The sequence below is a fragment of the Notamacropus eugenii genome, chromosome 7, assembly GCF_028372415.1.
Source record: "Notamacropus eugenii isolate mMacEug1 chromosome 7, mMacEug1.pri_v2, whole genome shotgun sequence".
In the NCBI taxonomy this organism is placed as follows: domain Eukaryota; kingdom Metazoa; phylum Chordata; class Mammalia; order Diprotodontia; family Macropodidae; genus Notamacropus; species Notamacropus eugenii.
The window spans coordinates 143340902-143357539 of record NC_092878.1 but is presented as its reverse complement, the minus strand read 5'-3'; the positions used below and the strand labels follow the sequence as shown (position 1 = coordinate 143357539).

The window sequence follows — 16638 nt, the reverse complement described above, 5'->3', positions numbered from 1 at the left end:
CTTTATTTTCTAAATATTCATTAACCAGCCTTTTAGTAATATCATCTAAATTTTGCAGGTGAAGTCAACCTCTTCTCATCTATAGACTCCATTCTCTTCCCTTAAAAAAATCAGGATGTTTCCTGTTCCTTGGTCCCAGCTGTCCTATCCCATTCTCCCCCTAGAATGGAGCTCACCTGGGCCTGGGGACTTGAAAGCTCTCTAGGGTCTCTTTTACCATTTCCCTACTTTTCTCAAGTTACAAGTATTAGCCATTTTGTCCTTCCCTTCTAATGCCAGGATTATTTTCTTTATCAGAGAAAACAATAGCAAAATAAGTCGTTAAATCACCTTTTTTTCCTTATCATACTATCCACCCTGAGCCAGGAGATATTCGCCTTTTCCCCCCATATAACGTGAAGACAAACCAAAAACTATGGCAGAGTAAGGAGAGACAACAGCAACCTTCAGATTTGGCCCAGAAACAGATGAGGAAGCACAGTGGTTAGAGTGTTAGACCTGGAGTCAGGAAGACTCAAGTTTAAATATGTCTTCAGACACTTATTAGCTGTGTAACTCTGGGCAAGTCAACTAACCTGTCTGCCTCAGTTTCCTCATCTGTAAAATAAGGATAATATTAGCACCAGAGACGTTGTGAGGATGAAATTAGATTAAAATTGTAAAAGCACTTTGCAAACCTTATAACACTAAAAAAAAAAATGCTATTTATTATTATTGCTATAATAATAATCATTACTATCTTACTGTAACTATATGTTACAGTGTACTGAACTACCAAAAAACTAAAGCTTTCAGGTGAAGAAATGGAAGATCTTCCATATCTCCATATACATGGCCCTTTGTAATAGTAACTGCAGGTCCACCTGCATTTCCACAAAAACTTCAAATTTGCAGACAATGGATTCTGCCCCTTCAGGCAGAAGCTGAATCTTCCCTGGGATACTCAGAAGAGTCTGTTTGACTGTACTGGCTGTGTCCCCCATATAATGGATTCTATCATCTCTGCTTCTGGAAGGGGGGGGCTACCACAGTCTCAGGTCTGATGACTGCCTGAGGAAAGAAGGGGTAACATCTTGTCAGAAGTCCTGAGAACAAAGTTCTATATTTGGAGCCAGAAAGAAACTAAGTTCAAATCTTGCCTCTGCGGCTTGCTATGTGACTTCATTACTTCATCCCCTTTGGGCTTCAGTCTCCACATCTGTAAAACAGGGGTGATAATAACTATAAGTACCTAACATCCCAGGCTATTGTGAGGATCAGATGAGATGATGTACGAAAAACATTGCGTAAACTTTTAAAACACTCCATAAAGGCTATTCCTATTAATACTTAAATACTATTAATACCGTAATTAACATTATAAGTACTATTAATAAAGAAAACTGATTCCTGATCGAGTTGAAACGATCCTCGTCAATTTGCATTATCTCTTCCAAGGTGGTCCTTGGGCTGGTCCAAAGCAAAGTCTCTCTGTTCACACTCCATTTATTCGAGAACAAGGATGTGATTGGCTCCTTCTCATGAGTCCAACCATAAGGTGTATATCCAGAGCCCTCAAAGACATGACCCATTTCAGGCAACGTGCTCACTTGCAATAAAGTATCCCTCAATTTACTTTAATAAACCTTTATGAAAGGCTACTATGTGCAAAGTACTGGGCTAGATGCTAACGATGTAAGGACAAAAACGAAAAAGGATCTGCCCTCAAGGAGCTCTACAGAATCTACTAAGGGGATCAATAAGCATTCTTCAAGTACCTAGGAGTCAGGTATGGTGCTATGCAAAAATGAAACAGTCTACGTATGTAAAAAGGTGCATATATGTGTGTATATACTTGTATGTACATAAACATACATGCATGCATATATATGCACATATGTAACAAATACAAGGTATTAGTTTAGGAAGGGGAGATCCTAGCATTTGGGGAACAGGATTAAGAAACATTATGGAGAAAGTGATACCTGAGCTGAGTCTTAAAGGAAGTTAGGGGTTCTTAGAGGCAGAGCTAAGAGGTTATGTATTTCCAGGCATGACAGATAGCTAGGGCAAATGGAAAATGGAATGCCATGTGTGAGGAACTGCCAGGAGGATGGTTTGATTAGACCACAGAGTAAGGGAAAGAAAGTAATATCTGCTTTCCACAAATATGCGATGAATTCATCACTCATGGGTTTCCCTGGTTACTTCTCACAGATACTGGGGTCAATCTTTTAAAGAGCACTCAATAGTGAATGGAATGCCTGGTCTCTGGGTCATTAAAGGGATGGTCTGTTAACAGAACTGCTGAGGGTGTTAATTCCACAATAAAAGAGGCTGGGAATGAGAAAATGACCGCTAAAAGAGAAGACTTGTAGGGAGGCCACTGTTTCAATCATATTACTATGTTGTCATCTCCATGCTATGTTGTAAGCTCTGTGAGGATGTGACTTAGCAGTGTTCTTCATTCAGGAAGTCTTTAATAAGATTTAACTTCTTAAAACTAAATTTAACGTTTAAAGAGAGAATAAAATGACAGGGCTGGTGAGCTGAGTAATAAGGAATTTAAATGACATACCCTTTCCAGAAGCAACATCAGAGTTGATTTGACTATGGAAAATCTGTGGCAGCAAGGGAGATGGCAAAAAGATGGCTGGTGAGTAAAGCATGAATAAGGCCAGGGCCAGAGGGAAGCAGACTCCAGAGGCAACCGATCAGGCAGGTGTGAGATTCCAGTTAAGGTCAAAGGGTTCATTGTGGGAGGGTAGAGCTTCGGATCTTATCCAGTGCTGACCATCCCCAGATTTCTCACATACCTGAGATGAGGGCTGTCCTTGAATCCCTCAAAACAATGATGTAGTGAGAGATTCTCCAGAAAACCTTTAGGGAGTCCTTGGACTTGTGGGCAATGGATGATTTTCACATAATCAGACCCTTGTGCGGATAAGTTTTTCTTTTCTTTTCTTCTGGCCCAGGGAACTAAGATTCAGGACACTGTCCCGGCTCCCTGGTAGCAGGGAGTGAGTAGAAAAGCGAGTAGACCCTGAGTCACAGGGGCTCCTCCTGAGATTTTGGACCAGCAGTACAGGGGAAGGATCCATGCCAAATCCTCAATGAATATCCCTTCTCTGTTTGAATGTCCTTATGATTTAGCTATGGAATTCCCCTTCTGTTAACTGTGGTAGACTCTAAACATTTCATTTCATTCCATTCTGATCTTGAACCTAAGTTACAAACACGGCCTGAATCATGGCTCTAAGGCAGGCCTGGTCTAAGGTGAGAAGGTCTGAAGGTACACTTTTATTAATGCAGTAAACTCCTAGATGAGGAAAATTCTTCACTCATGCAGATCAGCACCATCTCAGTCATTTATCATTCTATAAACTGCCTAGAACACTAGGTGGTTAAGTGACTTGCCCAGGGTTTGTTTTCAAGCAGCTAGATGGTGCATGGAGAGGGCACCGGATATATAACAGACTCTGAGTCCCACCTCAGTACTGGCTGTGGGATCCTGAGAAAGTCATTTAATCTCTGAGCTTTGATTTACTGGTATGTAAAATCAGCAGGACTGCTGAAAGAATCACATAAATAATATACATAAAGCATTTGCCAACCTTAAATAGAAAGGCTAACTAATTACTAATATGATTATTTCTGACTCCAAGGCTTGCTCTTTTTTAAAAAAAATTTTTACTTTTGATTTATGGAATAAAACAACATTTCCATAATACAGTATAATAAAAAAGATGATTGCTCATGAAATTGCAAATCTATTATCAACAACTAGCTATTCTTTATAAATATATAACAAAATTATCATATTTCTTTTTTTTCTTCCCTTCCTTCCCTGCTTTAGAGATGGCCACCATTAGACACAAATAGGGGCGTGTGTATATATATATATGTAGAATTACTTTATGCACACTTCTATTTATCACAGGCTTGCTCTTTATAGACTATACAAGCCTGTTTCTTATTGCAACCACAAAGAACTTAATTTGGAGAAAACCTGATTTATATCTACAATCACTTAGTTATTCATCATCAATACGATTCCTTCTATGATCTCTAACTCTCCAAACAAGAATACAACCAAGGCAGTGACTCTTCACTGGGGAGGAAGAGGCAGCATTGGAGCCGGACCCTAGAGGATGCACAAGAGAGCAATTCCAGGAACAGTCCTTTTGGCTGGAACATAAGGTGCGCAAAGGACAATTCTGGGAGATAAGTCGGAGAGAAACATTGAAAACAGTCCACGCCACGCCTTGAACACCAGGTGAAACATCCTGAACTGTCTCCTGCAGAGTAAGGAGGTGCGTGTGTGCATGTGCATGTGCATGTACGTGTGTGTGGGACTATGTTCATGTATGATTGTGTGTGTGACTGTGTGGGGGTAGGGGGTTATTTTCACAGACTCATAGATTTGGTGCTTGGAGAAGCCTCAGAAGTCCTCTGCTCCAGGCATGCATTTTCTAAATGAGGGAGCCCAGAGAGGTTGGCTGGTTAAGTGGCTTTCCTAGGAGCAGGGTCAGATCTTGACTCTCCCCTTTACAACACTCAGGGTGTTATTCTATAGGAGAGGGAGATGGGACTGAAGTGGACGTGAGTAAAACTGTCTTAGAGTCAAAGACAACACTGGATTAGAAGGGAGGAACACCAGAAACAGAGTCCAGTTAAGAAACTAACTTAACTCACGTTGTTACTGTACTTTAATGTGAAAATTTTACTATATCTCTTGGGACAACAGATAGCAAATAAAATCCCTACTCATTTTTGGATAATTAAGTAGAAGGCATGGTCAGCTGCGGGGCAGTTAGATGACAGAGTGGATAGAGCACTAGGCCTGAGGTCAGGAAGACTATCTTTCTGAGCTCAAATCTAGCCTCAGACACTTACTAGCTGTGTGACCCTGGGCAAGTGATTTAACTCTATTTGCCTCAGCTTTCTCATCTGTAAAATGAGCTGGAAAAGGAAATGACAAACCACCCCAGCATCTTTGCCAAGAAAACCCTAAATGAAGTCACAAAGAGTCAGAAATGACTGAAATGACACAGCAACAATGAAATCACCTCCATTAATACAAACAGATTTCTCAACATACCCTGCCTACATGACACATGAGAAGAGAAAAACTGTTCTCAACATTTTAGGTGCTAAGAATTTAAACTTCTAGAGTAATGCAGTAACGACTGCCACCATCTTCCATATGTATAGGTTTGGAAGTTGCCAAAGCACTTCTGTATCCATTCTCATTCAATTCTTTCAGTAATCCTGAAAAGCTGGCCAACATGTATCACTAGACTCAATTTTTTTTTTTAAAGAAACAGATTCAGTATATCTGGTGACTCACCCAAAGTTTATATAGGCAGTAAGTTTTTTTTTTTTTAAAGAAACTAAGATTCAGTATATTGGGGGATTCGTCCAAAGTTTATAGAGGCGAGACCCAGGCTTTCTGACTCCCAAGTACAGTAGCTTCTTCCCATTCTGCTGGTCAATAAAATTCTCTTTGTCCTCACACTTTACAGAGTTCAAGGATTTTCAGCAATCCTGACATAGCCATCATATGCATGGTCAGTAAAATGACGAACAGGGAAGGAACTTCAAAAGTAGAGTAAAAGGGAAAGGTTAAGCAATCTTCTTTCTAAAAGGTCTGGGATTCAAATGTCTTATTAGAACTTTGGCCTTGCTGGTTTGGAAAAGCAATGAAGAAATAGAGGGGAAAAGTAACTTTCTCTCCTACCTTTTTCTGATCGCTTACATTCAATTTGGAGAGAAAGTTAGAAAGAGGGGAAAAAAACAGAGGCGAAGATATGAAAAAAACTGACTTTAGGAACAAGTTCAGGTCTCTATCCAAAAAGGAAAAGAAATGATCATTTTCTTCAGTATTTTAGCCCTCTGCTAAAGGGGTACTCACACATTTGGTGGTAGGAAAACAAGATGCGAAAGAAAAATTGCATATTTTCTGCCCTCCCTCCCACTCTACCCCCTACAAAGTTAACACTTCTGACTCTTTATTGATTACAACAGACAGCTCCTTCCAACCATGTATCTCTCCATCTCTGTTAAACATAAGTCTTAAAGCCACCAAATCAGGAGGTATAAGAACAGTAATCTCTCTGTCTACTCATTACTTAACTTGTAAACTTTTGCCTCCTATTCAGGAAGCAGTAGCTTTTTAATGACTATCATCACAAAATAAAGCTAACAATGGATAAGAGAAACGGCTGCATCAGATAACAGTGTCAGATAAACGTCAGGTAACAAACCTGAAACTCGGCCTACAGAAGCATTAAGGCTTAATAAAACACAGGAAAAAAAATGCCAACCAGGTTTTAGCCCTACAGAAACAACAGAAAGAGAACAGAAGGAACAGTAAACTTAGAATCTAGAGTCTTGGTATTAAATACCAATTTTCACATTGACTAGCCTGCAAGATTATTTAAGGACAAATTACTTAAGTGCTCAACCTCAATTTCCCCACCTGTAAAAATGCAAATACTTGCATGCACCTACTATACAGGATCCTGACTAGGAAGCAATTTGCAAACTTTAAAACAATAAAAAGCTGAATTCCAGTTATCCCTTCTACATGGAAGGGTTCAGGGATACGGTGCCTTGACGATCTGAAAAAACCTATGTAAAATGATTTGGCCCTCCTTTCATACCAGAGAAGTAATCTGAATTATTATGATATTAAAAGATAAAAATATGTTGATATTATGCAATACTACACATATATTTTAAGCATTTCTGAGTTTCTAAACTTTTTCTGTGTCATCTCCTGGCTTTTGCACATCATCTTCAGCTTCTCCAAAATGCCCATTTTATTTCTTATGCTGACCTGCAAAATATGAAAACCATGATGGGGAAATTTGCAATGTGGAAAAGACAGCTGTATCACCACTGATAGAAATACAGTCATGTAGGATCCATGATTTTCCTGTTTTTAGAAATCAAGAAAAAACTACTTCATGATATGCATGTAAGCTGCCATCAAAAAGTCAGAATATCTCTAAACTTTCTACATCTCATATTTCTCATCTGTTGTAGGAGGGGGGTGGTCTAGAGGATCCCACTATTTTATCTCATCTCTCCTCCTCAGCACACTATAAAAACCACCAGCATTCAAACCCAGAGGTAACACAACACAGCTCTGGGGCCTTTGGCCCATCTGTGGCCACAGCAGCAGCCAAGACGTACCCAAATGATCCCTGGCAGCATCTTAGTAACACTGTTCTGAATGTCAGAAGACTACATGAGCCAAATATGTGGAACAAATGGAGTTATTTCATTATACACACACTCCCACCAGACTAAGACTTTGACACAACTACTCCTGAGTTTAACACACGGTTAAGTGGCTTGTTACTGCAATATGGTGAATGAAAATAGCAGTTGGCTGGTTTTCAATATCAACCACACAGGTTAAAGGGTAGATGATTGCTAATTAGGTAAAAGAAGCATATGACATTTCTCTGCAGATAAAACTCCTGGTTTCATAGAAAAAAAACACATAAATAACCCTGCTCAATGAAATTACAACAAATCTTTTCACCATTAACACTTTGCCATAGGAAAATAAGCAACAAAACAGAGACGATATAAGTTTCTCCTGTTTAGTCATACTAGCTAATTATGGAAAGTGTTAATTAAACCTTGAGTAGCTGAATGTATTTCTAATACTCATAAACCACTTAGCTAAAACCTGGTAAGTTGTGGATCTTCCTATTTTTAAAGTTAGATTCACGTCCCACTTCACTGTTTTAAACTAACTTAGGATTTTGGAACTTGAAACATATTAATGGAACCTACAAAAGCCTTGAGCAAGATCAAGAGAAGACAATCAAGGGAATTACAGTCAGGGCTAAGAGATGTCAAGGAAATTTTGGAGCAAAATAAGCCTGGAAAAGGTAAGCCTGGTACTTCCACGCCAACGCAGTGCTGGATGTATTTGATACATTTTGATTCATTAAAGTTAATATTTTAGAGAAGAAAATAGAGCTACCATCATTTTTTTTTAACATTGCCCATTCATAAGACTTAGAACTTCTAGGGAATAAGATTCAGGAAGGCTCGCTTGTTTCCTTGATACAGGACAATACAGGGTCTCGAAACTTCTAGGTTTGGGAATCACTACATCAAAAAGAGTGTGACAATGTTCACTTTGTATTAAAACAATGAGGAAGAAGAAATTTAATAAAAATAAACATTTAAACAGTGCATATTTGAACCAATTATAGTATAAAATAAAGTATAAAAAGTATAGTGTAATTATAGCATAAAATATTAATCCAGCTAGGCATTGGTGGTAGACATTTAGGCGTTTTGTGTAACTGATCTGAGTTTTCCACATTTTAAATTGAGCTCTGCTCTGATTTTGTGAACATCAAGTTCATATGATCCACTTCAGAGTGGATACTGAAGGTATGTTAAATTCATAAAACATTTATTAAGCACCTGTTATGTGAAAGACACTGTACTGAAATATATATATGCACATTATATGTATATATATATATAATATATACATACACATATATAAACACACATACACACATATTTATATTTTAAGACACTGTACTAAGCTACTAGGGTTGGAAAAACGAGACACAACACAATCCCCAACCTCATAGAGTATACTATCCATTACTGGGAAAAGGATATATACAAATAAGTAAGATAAAAGAGGATAAAAGAGGTAAGTAAGGGGAAAGGTAAAGATCCAAACAAAGAATCCTGGGAAACTATGAGGACAGAAAGTTGAGGCAATCAGAAAGCTTCATGGAGGAAATGACACCTGACTGAGCAGGAATTTAAAAAAAGAGTATTTTCAATACACAGAAAATGCAGAAAGAGAACATTTCAAAAATGAACAGGAGGGGCAAGGAGGAAGGGAGGGGTAAAAGACAAACTGTACAGTGGAAGGAACATGCAGTCCAGTGTTAGTAAAGGGTAGCAGTCCAGGATGCAATTAAAAAGGTAAAATGAAGGCACACTGTATCAGGCTAAGGAGTTTGCATTTCTGTCCCAGAAGAAGGGAGTAGCGAAGTGACACAGTTACTTTTTTTTTAATCTTTGTATCTCCAGTATCTAAAGTAGAGTCATTCATTCATTTACTCATTCAACAAACAATATTACGCACATGAGCCAAGTCCTGTGCTAGATTTGCAGAAGCAAATTAAAAAAGAAATAGTTCAAACTTTCAAAGAGCTTTCACTTTACTGAGGGAAGCCAACACATAACAGAGATAAATAAATATATTGTGGGCATTAAATCAATGTTTGCTGAGTTAATTAGGAAGATTAACCTAGAAACTATTTGAAGGGCAGAGTGGAAAAGGCTAGGATTAAAGGCAGGCAGACCAAATTCCTTTCAGTAAATGGTGTTTGACACTTAGGGCATTTTTAGGTATAAGTCAGAAGGGGTAAAAATGGCTTCATCGTAGTCTCTGCAAAGTACTGAAAACTACATCTTTTAAAGATCAAAATGCTAAATCTAGTTATCCCTTTCAATCTATGTATGTCCCCAAGTGATTTTAACCCTCTCCAGAGTCATTTTTAATAAGCATTAAAAATTCTTTCCTTGACGGGAAAAGTAAATCCATAAACAATTATGTCAAAGATATGAGTATACCATAGAGTATGTGGGGCCCATTAATTCTAGGAGTTTTGTCAGAGCAAACTGATAAGGTGGACCCATTCATAGCTGTGATTCCCTAGCAGGCTAGGAAGATCTGCCTTCTACTTCTAACCCATCTCATGAATGCAGGCCCCTTGTCACAAGATGAACCAGTGGGATCACAGAAATGAGTTAACCACATCCCCTCTACCATCAAAAAAACTTAATGTGTGGCCCTGTTGGGAAACGCTATCATCTTTGTGTACAACAAACAAAACTATGAATGAAACAGCAAAAAATAAATACAGGAGCCTCTACAGACTGCAAGCAAAGATTTCTTTTCACCCCACTAGAATCTTGAGTAAATTGTAGTGACGATAAAAGCAGTAATAATACTCTTACCACCAGAAGCTGAGATTTTAAGTACTGATTCCTTTGGAGATTCTTTCTCAATCCTTAATGTGGCCCACTGTTCACAAAGAAAAATAAAAAGCTGTAAGTGTATAATTTTCTCATTAAAGCAATTACAACACTTAAAGTACACTGCGATTTTTTTTTTAAGTATGACAAACCATCACATTCATTGAAAGGATTCCACAACAAGAGAAAGTTCGGAAAAGAGTACATTACCTGGACTGCAAGTTAGTGGGGGTACTTTGTAAGGTAGTGAGCTCTCCTACACTGCAGGTCTTAAAAGTAGCAGATTTAGCACCAACTGTGGACTTTCAGAAATATGGCAGAAGGTATTCCTGTTCAAGGATATATTTGGCTAGATAACATCTGAGGTCCCCTCCAAATCTGACACTGTACAATTATGTTTCTAGCACTACAAAGGGAACCGATTATCTGATAAAAAAAATAATAAAGTTGCTTTTAACAAAAGTTGGGAAATGGGTAATTAATGACTTCATAATTTTGGAGGAAATTGTTGGAATCACATAGTCAAAGGATCACTTACCTACTTTTTTCAATAGTTTCCTATGAAATCTCAGGTCCATCACTACTTGACAGTATCCTCATTTCTAAACCAAGGAAACTGAACTAGATTACTTAGAATATGCCTCTTACTTCTGACATTACAGAATTTTAAAGATGTACAAGGAAGCATTTTACGATCATTAGGACCATCAACACCAACTGGATGGCACTGGCTATGTACTGCGAGTCAACTAATAGTTTTTAAGTTTGTCATTATTCCTGATGATGATTATTTCACAATCTTCATAGGGTAGTTATAATTTCATTTAGATAAGTACTATTCTGGAGACCAACTGAATGTTTTAGAAAAACGTAACAATATAGGTATCTGTAAAAAAACATTGTAATATTAAATTTTACCCCACATAGGAACAGAACTCGAAAACCATAAGTATGCTGGAGTCAGTATGAATAGTGAATTGCTAAACTGTCTTTATTTTTTAAAAAAATTATTCTCCCAATGCACCCCTACATTCTTTTCTTGAAGATCATCCCAACATAATCAACTCCTAGTCATGATCTCTAACTGCCCTAATAATGATAAAGTTCTTTGGAGTTACACATATCATCTTCCCATATAAGAATGTGAACAGTTTAACTCCATTGAGTTCTTTATGATTATGTTTGCCTTTCTATGCTTCTCTTGAGTATTCTGTTTGGAAGTCCTCTATTTCACTAAATCCACCCACCGTTTTGCTGGATAGATTATTCTTAGATGTAGCCCTAACTCCTTTGTCCTGGGGAATATCACATTTCTAAGCCCTCTCTCTATTCCTTTAATACAAAAGCTGACAGATCTTGTGTGATCTCGATTGTGGCCCCACAATACTTGAATGATTTCTTTCTGGCTGTGTGAAGCATTTTTTTCTTTATCCTGGGAACTCTAGAATTTGGCTATAATATTCTGGGGAGTTTTCATTTTTTGATCTCTTTCGGGTGATCAGTGGATTCTTTCTCTTTCTATTTTATCTTCTGGATCTAAGATATCAGGGAAGTTTTCCTTTGTCATTTTTTGAAACATGATGTGTAGACTTTCTTTTTTGGTCACAGCTTTAGCACAGTCCAATAATTCTTAAATTATCTCTCCTTGATCTATTTTTCCACATCATTTGTTTTTCCAATAAGCTATTTCACATTCTCTTCTATTTTTTTCATTCTTTTGACTTTCTTTTGTTTCTTGAAGTCTCATGGAGTCACTAGCTTCCACTTGCCCAATTCTAATTTTTAAGAAATTATTTTCTTCATGAATTGTGGTGCCTCTTTTACCATCAGGCCAATTCTGTTTTTTAAGGAGATATTTTCTTCAGTGAATTTTTGTGCTTCTTTTACCAAGCTGTTAATTCTCCTTTCATAATTTGCTTGTATCATTCTAATTATTTCCCCAAATTTTCCTTTACCACTCATCTTTTTCTTTCATTGTTCCAGGAATTCTTGATGGCTGTAGGTCCAATTAGCACTTTTCTTTAACATTTTGCTTGCAGATGTTTTCACATTGTTGTCTTCTAAGTTTATGTCTTGGTCTCCCCTACCATCACAGAAGCTTTTTAGGGTCAAGTTCTTTTTTTGTTGTTTGTCCATTTTCCCAGCCTATTTCTTCACTTTGAACTTTATGTTAAAGTTGGACTCTGCTTCCCTTGGGGTGGAAAGCACAATTCCAAGCTTCAGGTTTTTGGGGGCTGCTGTTTTCAGAATTAGTTTGGGGGAAGGAAAAATGGGGGAAAGTATCTATAAGTTTTCAGTGCTTCCAAGGTGATATGATCCTGGGAGAGGTGTGTTCACTGCTCTCCTGATCTGTGCTCTGGTCTTTACCCAAAAAGGGCTCCTTTTCCCCAACAGCACAAGCACTAGAGTTCCTCTTAGCCCTGAAACTACAATCAGGACTTCTGCTCCCTTCTGAATGATCACAAGTGCTACTCTCCATCCTAGAACTATGACCCAGAACAACTTATGGGCAATAGAATTGTAAAATAGTGCCAGCTGCACCCAATGCCAGCAAAGGATCTCCTATAATCTTTCTGACTAATTGTTCAATCCCCTTAAAATTTCTGGACTGAAAGCTCTCAAGGTTGCTTCTATGGCTTCTGTGACCACCTTGAAGACCCATCACTGGTAAACCTGGCCCACTGGAGAGGTTGTACCCAGTCCAGTGTTACAAAACTCTCCTGCAGACCTCCTAAATTATCTTAGGCTGGGAAAATATTTCCCTCTGACTTTCCGTGGGCTCTGCTGCTCCAAAATTTGATTTGAGGTGTTATTTTAAAGTTGTTTGAAGGGCAATATTGAGAAAGTTCATCTGGGTCCTGGCATATACTCCATCATCTTGGCTCTCGAGTTCCTTAAATTTTTCATGTGAGTGTTTATACCTCAAAAATCAGCAAATGCTAAAAATCAGGGTAGCTATGTGGTACTATAGATATAGAACCAGGCCTAGAGTCTATAAGACCTGAGTTCAAATCCAACCTCAGATACTTATTGTGTGACCCTGGCAAAGTCACTTAACCCTGTTTGCCTCAGTTTTCTCCTCTGTAAAATAAGCTGGAAAAGGAAATGGCAAACCTCTTCAGTATCTTTGCCAGAAAAAATCCAAATAGTGTCAGGAAGAGTTCATGACTGAAAATGACTAAACAACAACAAAACAAATCAGGCCTTGATTTATTTTTCTGCTGATTATCTAGACTTAGGAAAATGATGGAGAAAATAAGATCACTTGAAAATGTGTCATGGTATAAAATGCCAATTGTTAAATACTGACCAGCACACTGTCTAAAATCCTAACGTACCATGGCATAAAGAGAAGTTTCTATCATTATAAATGGATTGGAAGGGGTTAGAAGAAAGTTCTAAAACAAAATAATATAATCTTTAAGTATATCCAAATAAAATACAGGCTATATTACAACTTAGACATATCAGGAACATTCTAGCTAAATATTTTAAACCAAATATTTAAAAACATGCTGCCTACACTTGAGCATTCTATAAATCTTCAGTACTTCTATTAGGAAATTGATTACGCCATCAAAAGCCAACCTTCAATTATTTTGCCATTTTGCCTGCTCTGCCAAGTAAGGACAGCTTAATTCAAACTATCAGGACTACTGGAAAAAAGAACTCCAAAATGTGTCCCAATGAAGTTAAGCTGAAGAAAGGATTAAAATATTTCATGATTAGAGAAAATCACATGCATTGTAGCTGTTAACAAGTTAGTTACAAGGACCAATCTGGGGGCATTTTTTTTTCCAGAACTTTTTTTGGTTCAGACCTGTGCTTTTATAATTATGGAGTATCCCAGACATAGCAACGTCTTCCAGTGCTGCAGCTCAGCAATTACTTGCTAGTGGTCTTTACCATTTTAATCAATGACATGAAGCCCTAACACCTTTTATTTACTTTAAAGATAGTTTTAGAACTCAGAACTAATAATCTTCAGGAAGGCTCTCAGAAAGACCATTCACAGATGTTTGTATAGTCCATAGAGAATTCAGAATCACAAAGGAAAATGCTTCCTTACCTGCCATCCTATCCCACTACTGTTTCCAACCTAAGTCCTGATCTATATTTCACTGCACTCAGATGGCTCAGGAGGAGAAAATGAGGCTGGTGACTTTGCACAGCCCTCCTCACTTAAATCCAACTCACTTGCATGTTATGGCATTACCTGCCTGATGTCCTGGTCCTCTTTAAGGTTCGTCCTATTTTTCCTGCCACACACTTTCAAACTGTTTTAAACTCTTTTAATTACTCAGTATCACAGGACCAAATCATTATTTAGGATATTATACATAACTAGATCAATGCATTTGGTTGCTTGGCCTATTAAAGTTCATAGCATTTAACTAAATGGAAACTTGAGGAATGATTTATATTTTGAGGGGTTGGCAACTCAACTATTATGTCCTTTCTACTAAACTGCCCAAAAATAAATTGTTAGGCTTACTCAATTTATAGCTGCCATCTATTATCTACAACAGAACTGAACAGATTGTTTTGAGTTTGGCATCTTGGTCAGCCTGCTTTCAAACTTTTGGAAAAAATCTAATACGTTTAATAAATATGCCAGAATCCACACAGCTATTTACAAAGAAAAGTAGCCTGATGCAGATGCCCAAATCAAAACTCCTACGTTTTGTACAGTTCTGCTATAGACAGTCAGGGCAACTATGAGAAGCCAGAGGAATATCTTTTGAAGGTAGAGATGACAAAATAATGGAGAGAAAAGGGAAGCGTTTAAAAGAAACATTTTTTTGGTCTATATGTTGGGTTATTCAAGCCCAAAGGTTCTCTTGAAATCACAGAGCAAAGAGAAAAAAAAAGCCTTGTATGGATTTTAGGTTTTGAACAACCATCTGCAACAACACAAATTAAATTTCATGGAAAGTTCGATGCTCCCTCCCCAACCACCCAGTCAACATTACTAGAAACTTTGAAGGGAGAGGAAGAAAATGAAGGAGAAAAAAATCAGGTAACATTAATTTGGTTCCTTCGGTGACCAGGGCACTTACTATATGATCTCGAAATAAGCAGTACGTTTACACCTGAGACAAAAGTGAATGGCACTCTATCACATACCACCCGCTCTGTTTTCTTGGGCATTACTTGGCGGCTAAGTCTTAGCCTATCCTCTTAGCCAATCTTTGTATTCACGGGCACAACCATTAAAAACTGTGTTTTAAAAACAGAAAAAACAAAGGGAAAAACCAAAACCACACAGTGACATACAAATGCTGGAGAGAATTGGGTCACGACGATCATTCAGGCTGGCCAAACTTTAGGAATGGGGAGAGGGGAAAGATGGCCAACAGGTATGGTTGAGGAAGCAATCAATGGTCACTTAAACTCTGATTTAGGAGGTCGTTCCACAGAGATCGAGTTACTTTAGGGCTGTAGGAGCCAACCACCCAAGGAAGCTGCTAGGAAGTGAGGGGCCCGAAGGGGGAAAGAATGTCGGGGAGAAGGTGACTGCGGCTTGCAGCGGGACGGATCCCGGAATCCGACACAAGCGGGTCAATCTCAGACCAGTTTTACAGGAAGGGAAAGGAGGAACCGCACTAGCACCGGACCCGCAGCCAAGTGCACTGAGAGCAGGCCAGGTGAGTGCGCGCCAGTGCCCGGCGGTCACCGCCCGGGGACAGTCGGGGGAAGGACCACGAGGTCCTTCTGGGGTCACCTCTGGAAAGACAACGGGAGGGGGCGGCCGGGCCCGGGCGGAGCTCTGCCCTGCCCTCCACAGCGGCTGCGGATTCACGATCACGCGGGGTCCCGGGGGGGTCCCGCATGCACTCACCTCCAGAGTCTTCACCAGGATCTTGAGGTACGCCTCGGAGATGCCCAACGACACGCCGAACGCCGAGGGCAGCAGGATGAGGCTCAGCACCAGCGCCAGCCAGGTGCCCAGCACCTGCACGGCCAGCTCGGCAGCCTCCATGCCTCGGCCCGGCCCGGGGGCGGCGGGCACTCCCCGCGGCCACCCGCCGGAGCGAGCCAAGGAGGAAAGGACAGAGGCTCGGCCGCTGCGATTTCCTTCCTCCTCGTCCTCGTCGTCCTCGTCGTCCTCGTCGTCCTCCTCTCCGCCGCTGAGAAGCTGCTGGGCGACCAGAGGACGGAGCCCCGGGGCTCAGGGGGCAGGCAGGCACGTGCGGGCGCGCCCTCGGCTCGGCCAATTACCCACTGGTGGGCGACTAAGGCTGCCCAGCCTCTGGCGAGACGTCCCTGCGGGCGGCGGGGGCAGCCGGGGAGAGCCCCGCCCCTGGCCCCGCCTCGGCCTCCTCCCACCCCGGGGAGCCTCGCCCACTGTCCGGGGAGCCTCGCCCACTTTCCAAGTGGCAGCCGCGCTGGCTGCCGCTCAGTGCCCTTTGCTCGGTGACCTGGGCACTGCCATAAGTTAAAGACTGACCGCCCAGAGGGGATACCCAGCACCCCTACCCCGGGCAGTTAGCCTAAACTCTCAGGATTCCCAGGAGTGGATCCGACGAGCTCCACCCAGAGATCTAAACCTAGGAAGGCCTTGAATCCAGGTCCTGGGACGCTGGCTGCTAGGTGTTCCTTCCATTTAATGGATCCCTT

The 16638-nt window shown here is 40.0% G+C and overlaps 1 protein-coding gene across 1 annotated transcript in view; it reads right to left on the bottom strand.

Moving 5' to 3' along the window:
• GPAT3 (glycerol-3-phosphate acyltransferase 3) overlaps positions 1-16317 on the bottom strand; it is a 64358-nt gene extending 48041 nt beyond the window's left edge. The window contains exons 1-2 of the mRNA XM_072622794.1: positions 15860-16317; positions 10000-10066 (exon numbers count right to left, since the gene is read on the bottom strand). Of these exons, the coding sequence (XP_072478895.1) occupies positions 10000-10066; positions 15860-16000 (208 nt within the window). The 5' untranslated portion in view covers positions 16001-16317. The remainder of the gene's footprint in view (positions 1-9999; positions 10067-15859) is intronic.
• Between the last annotated feature and the right edge of the window lie 321 nt (positions 16318-16638).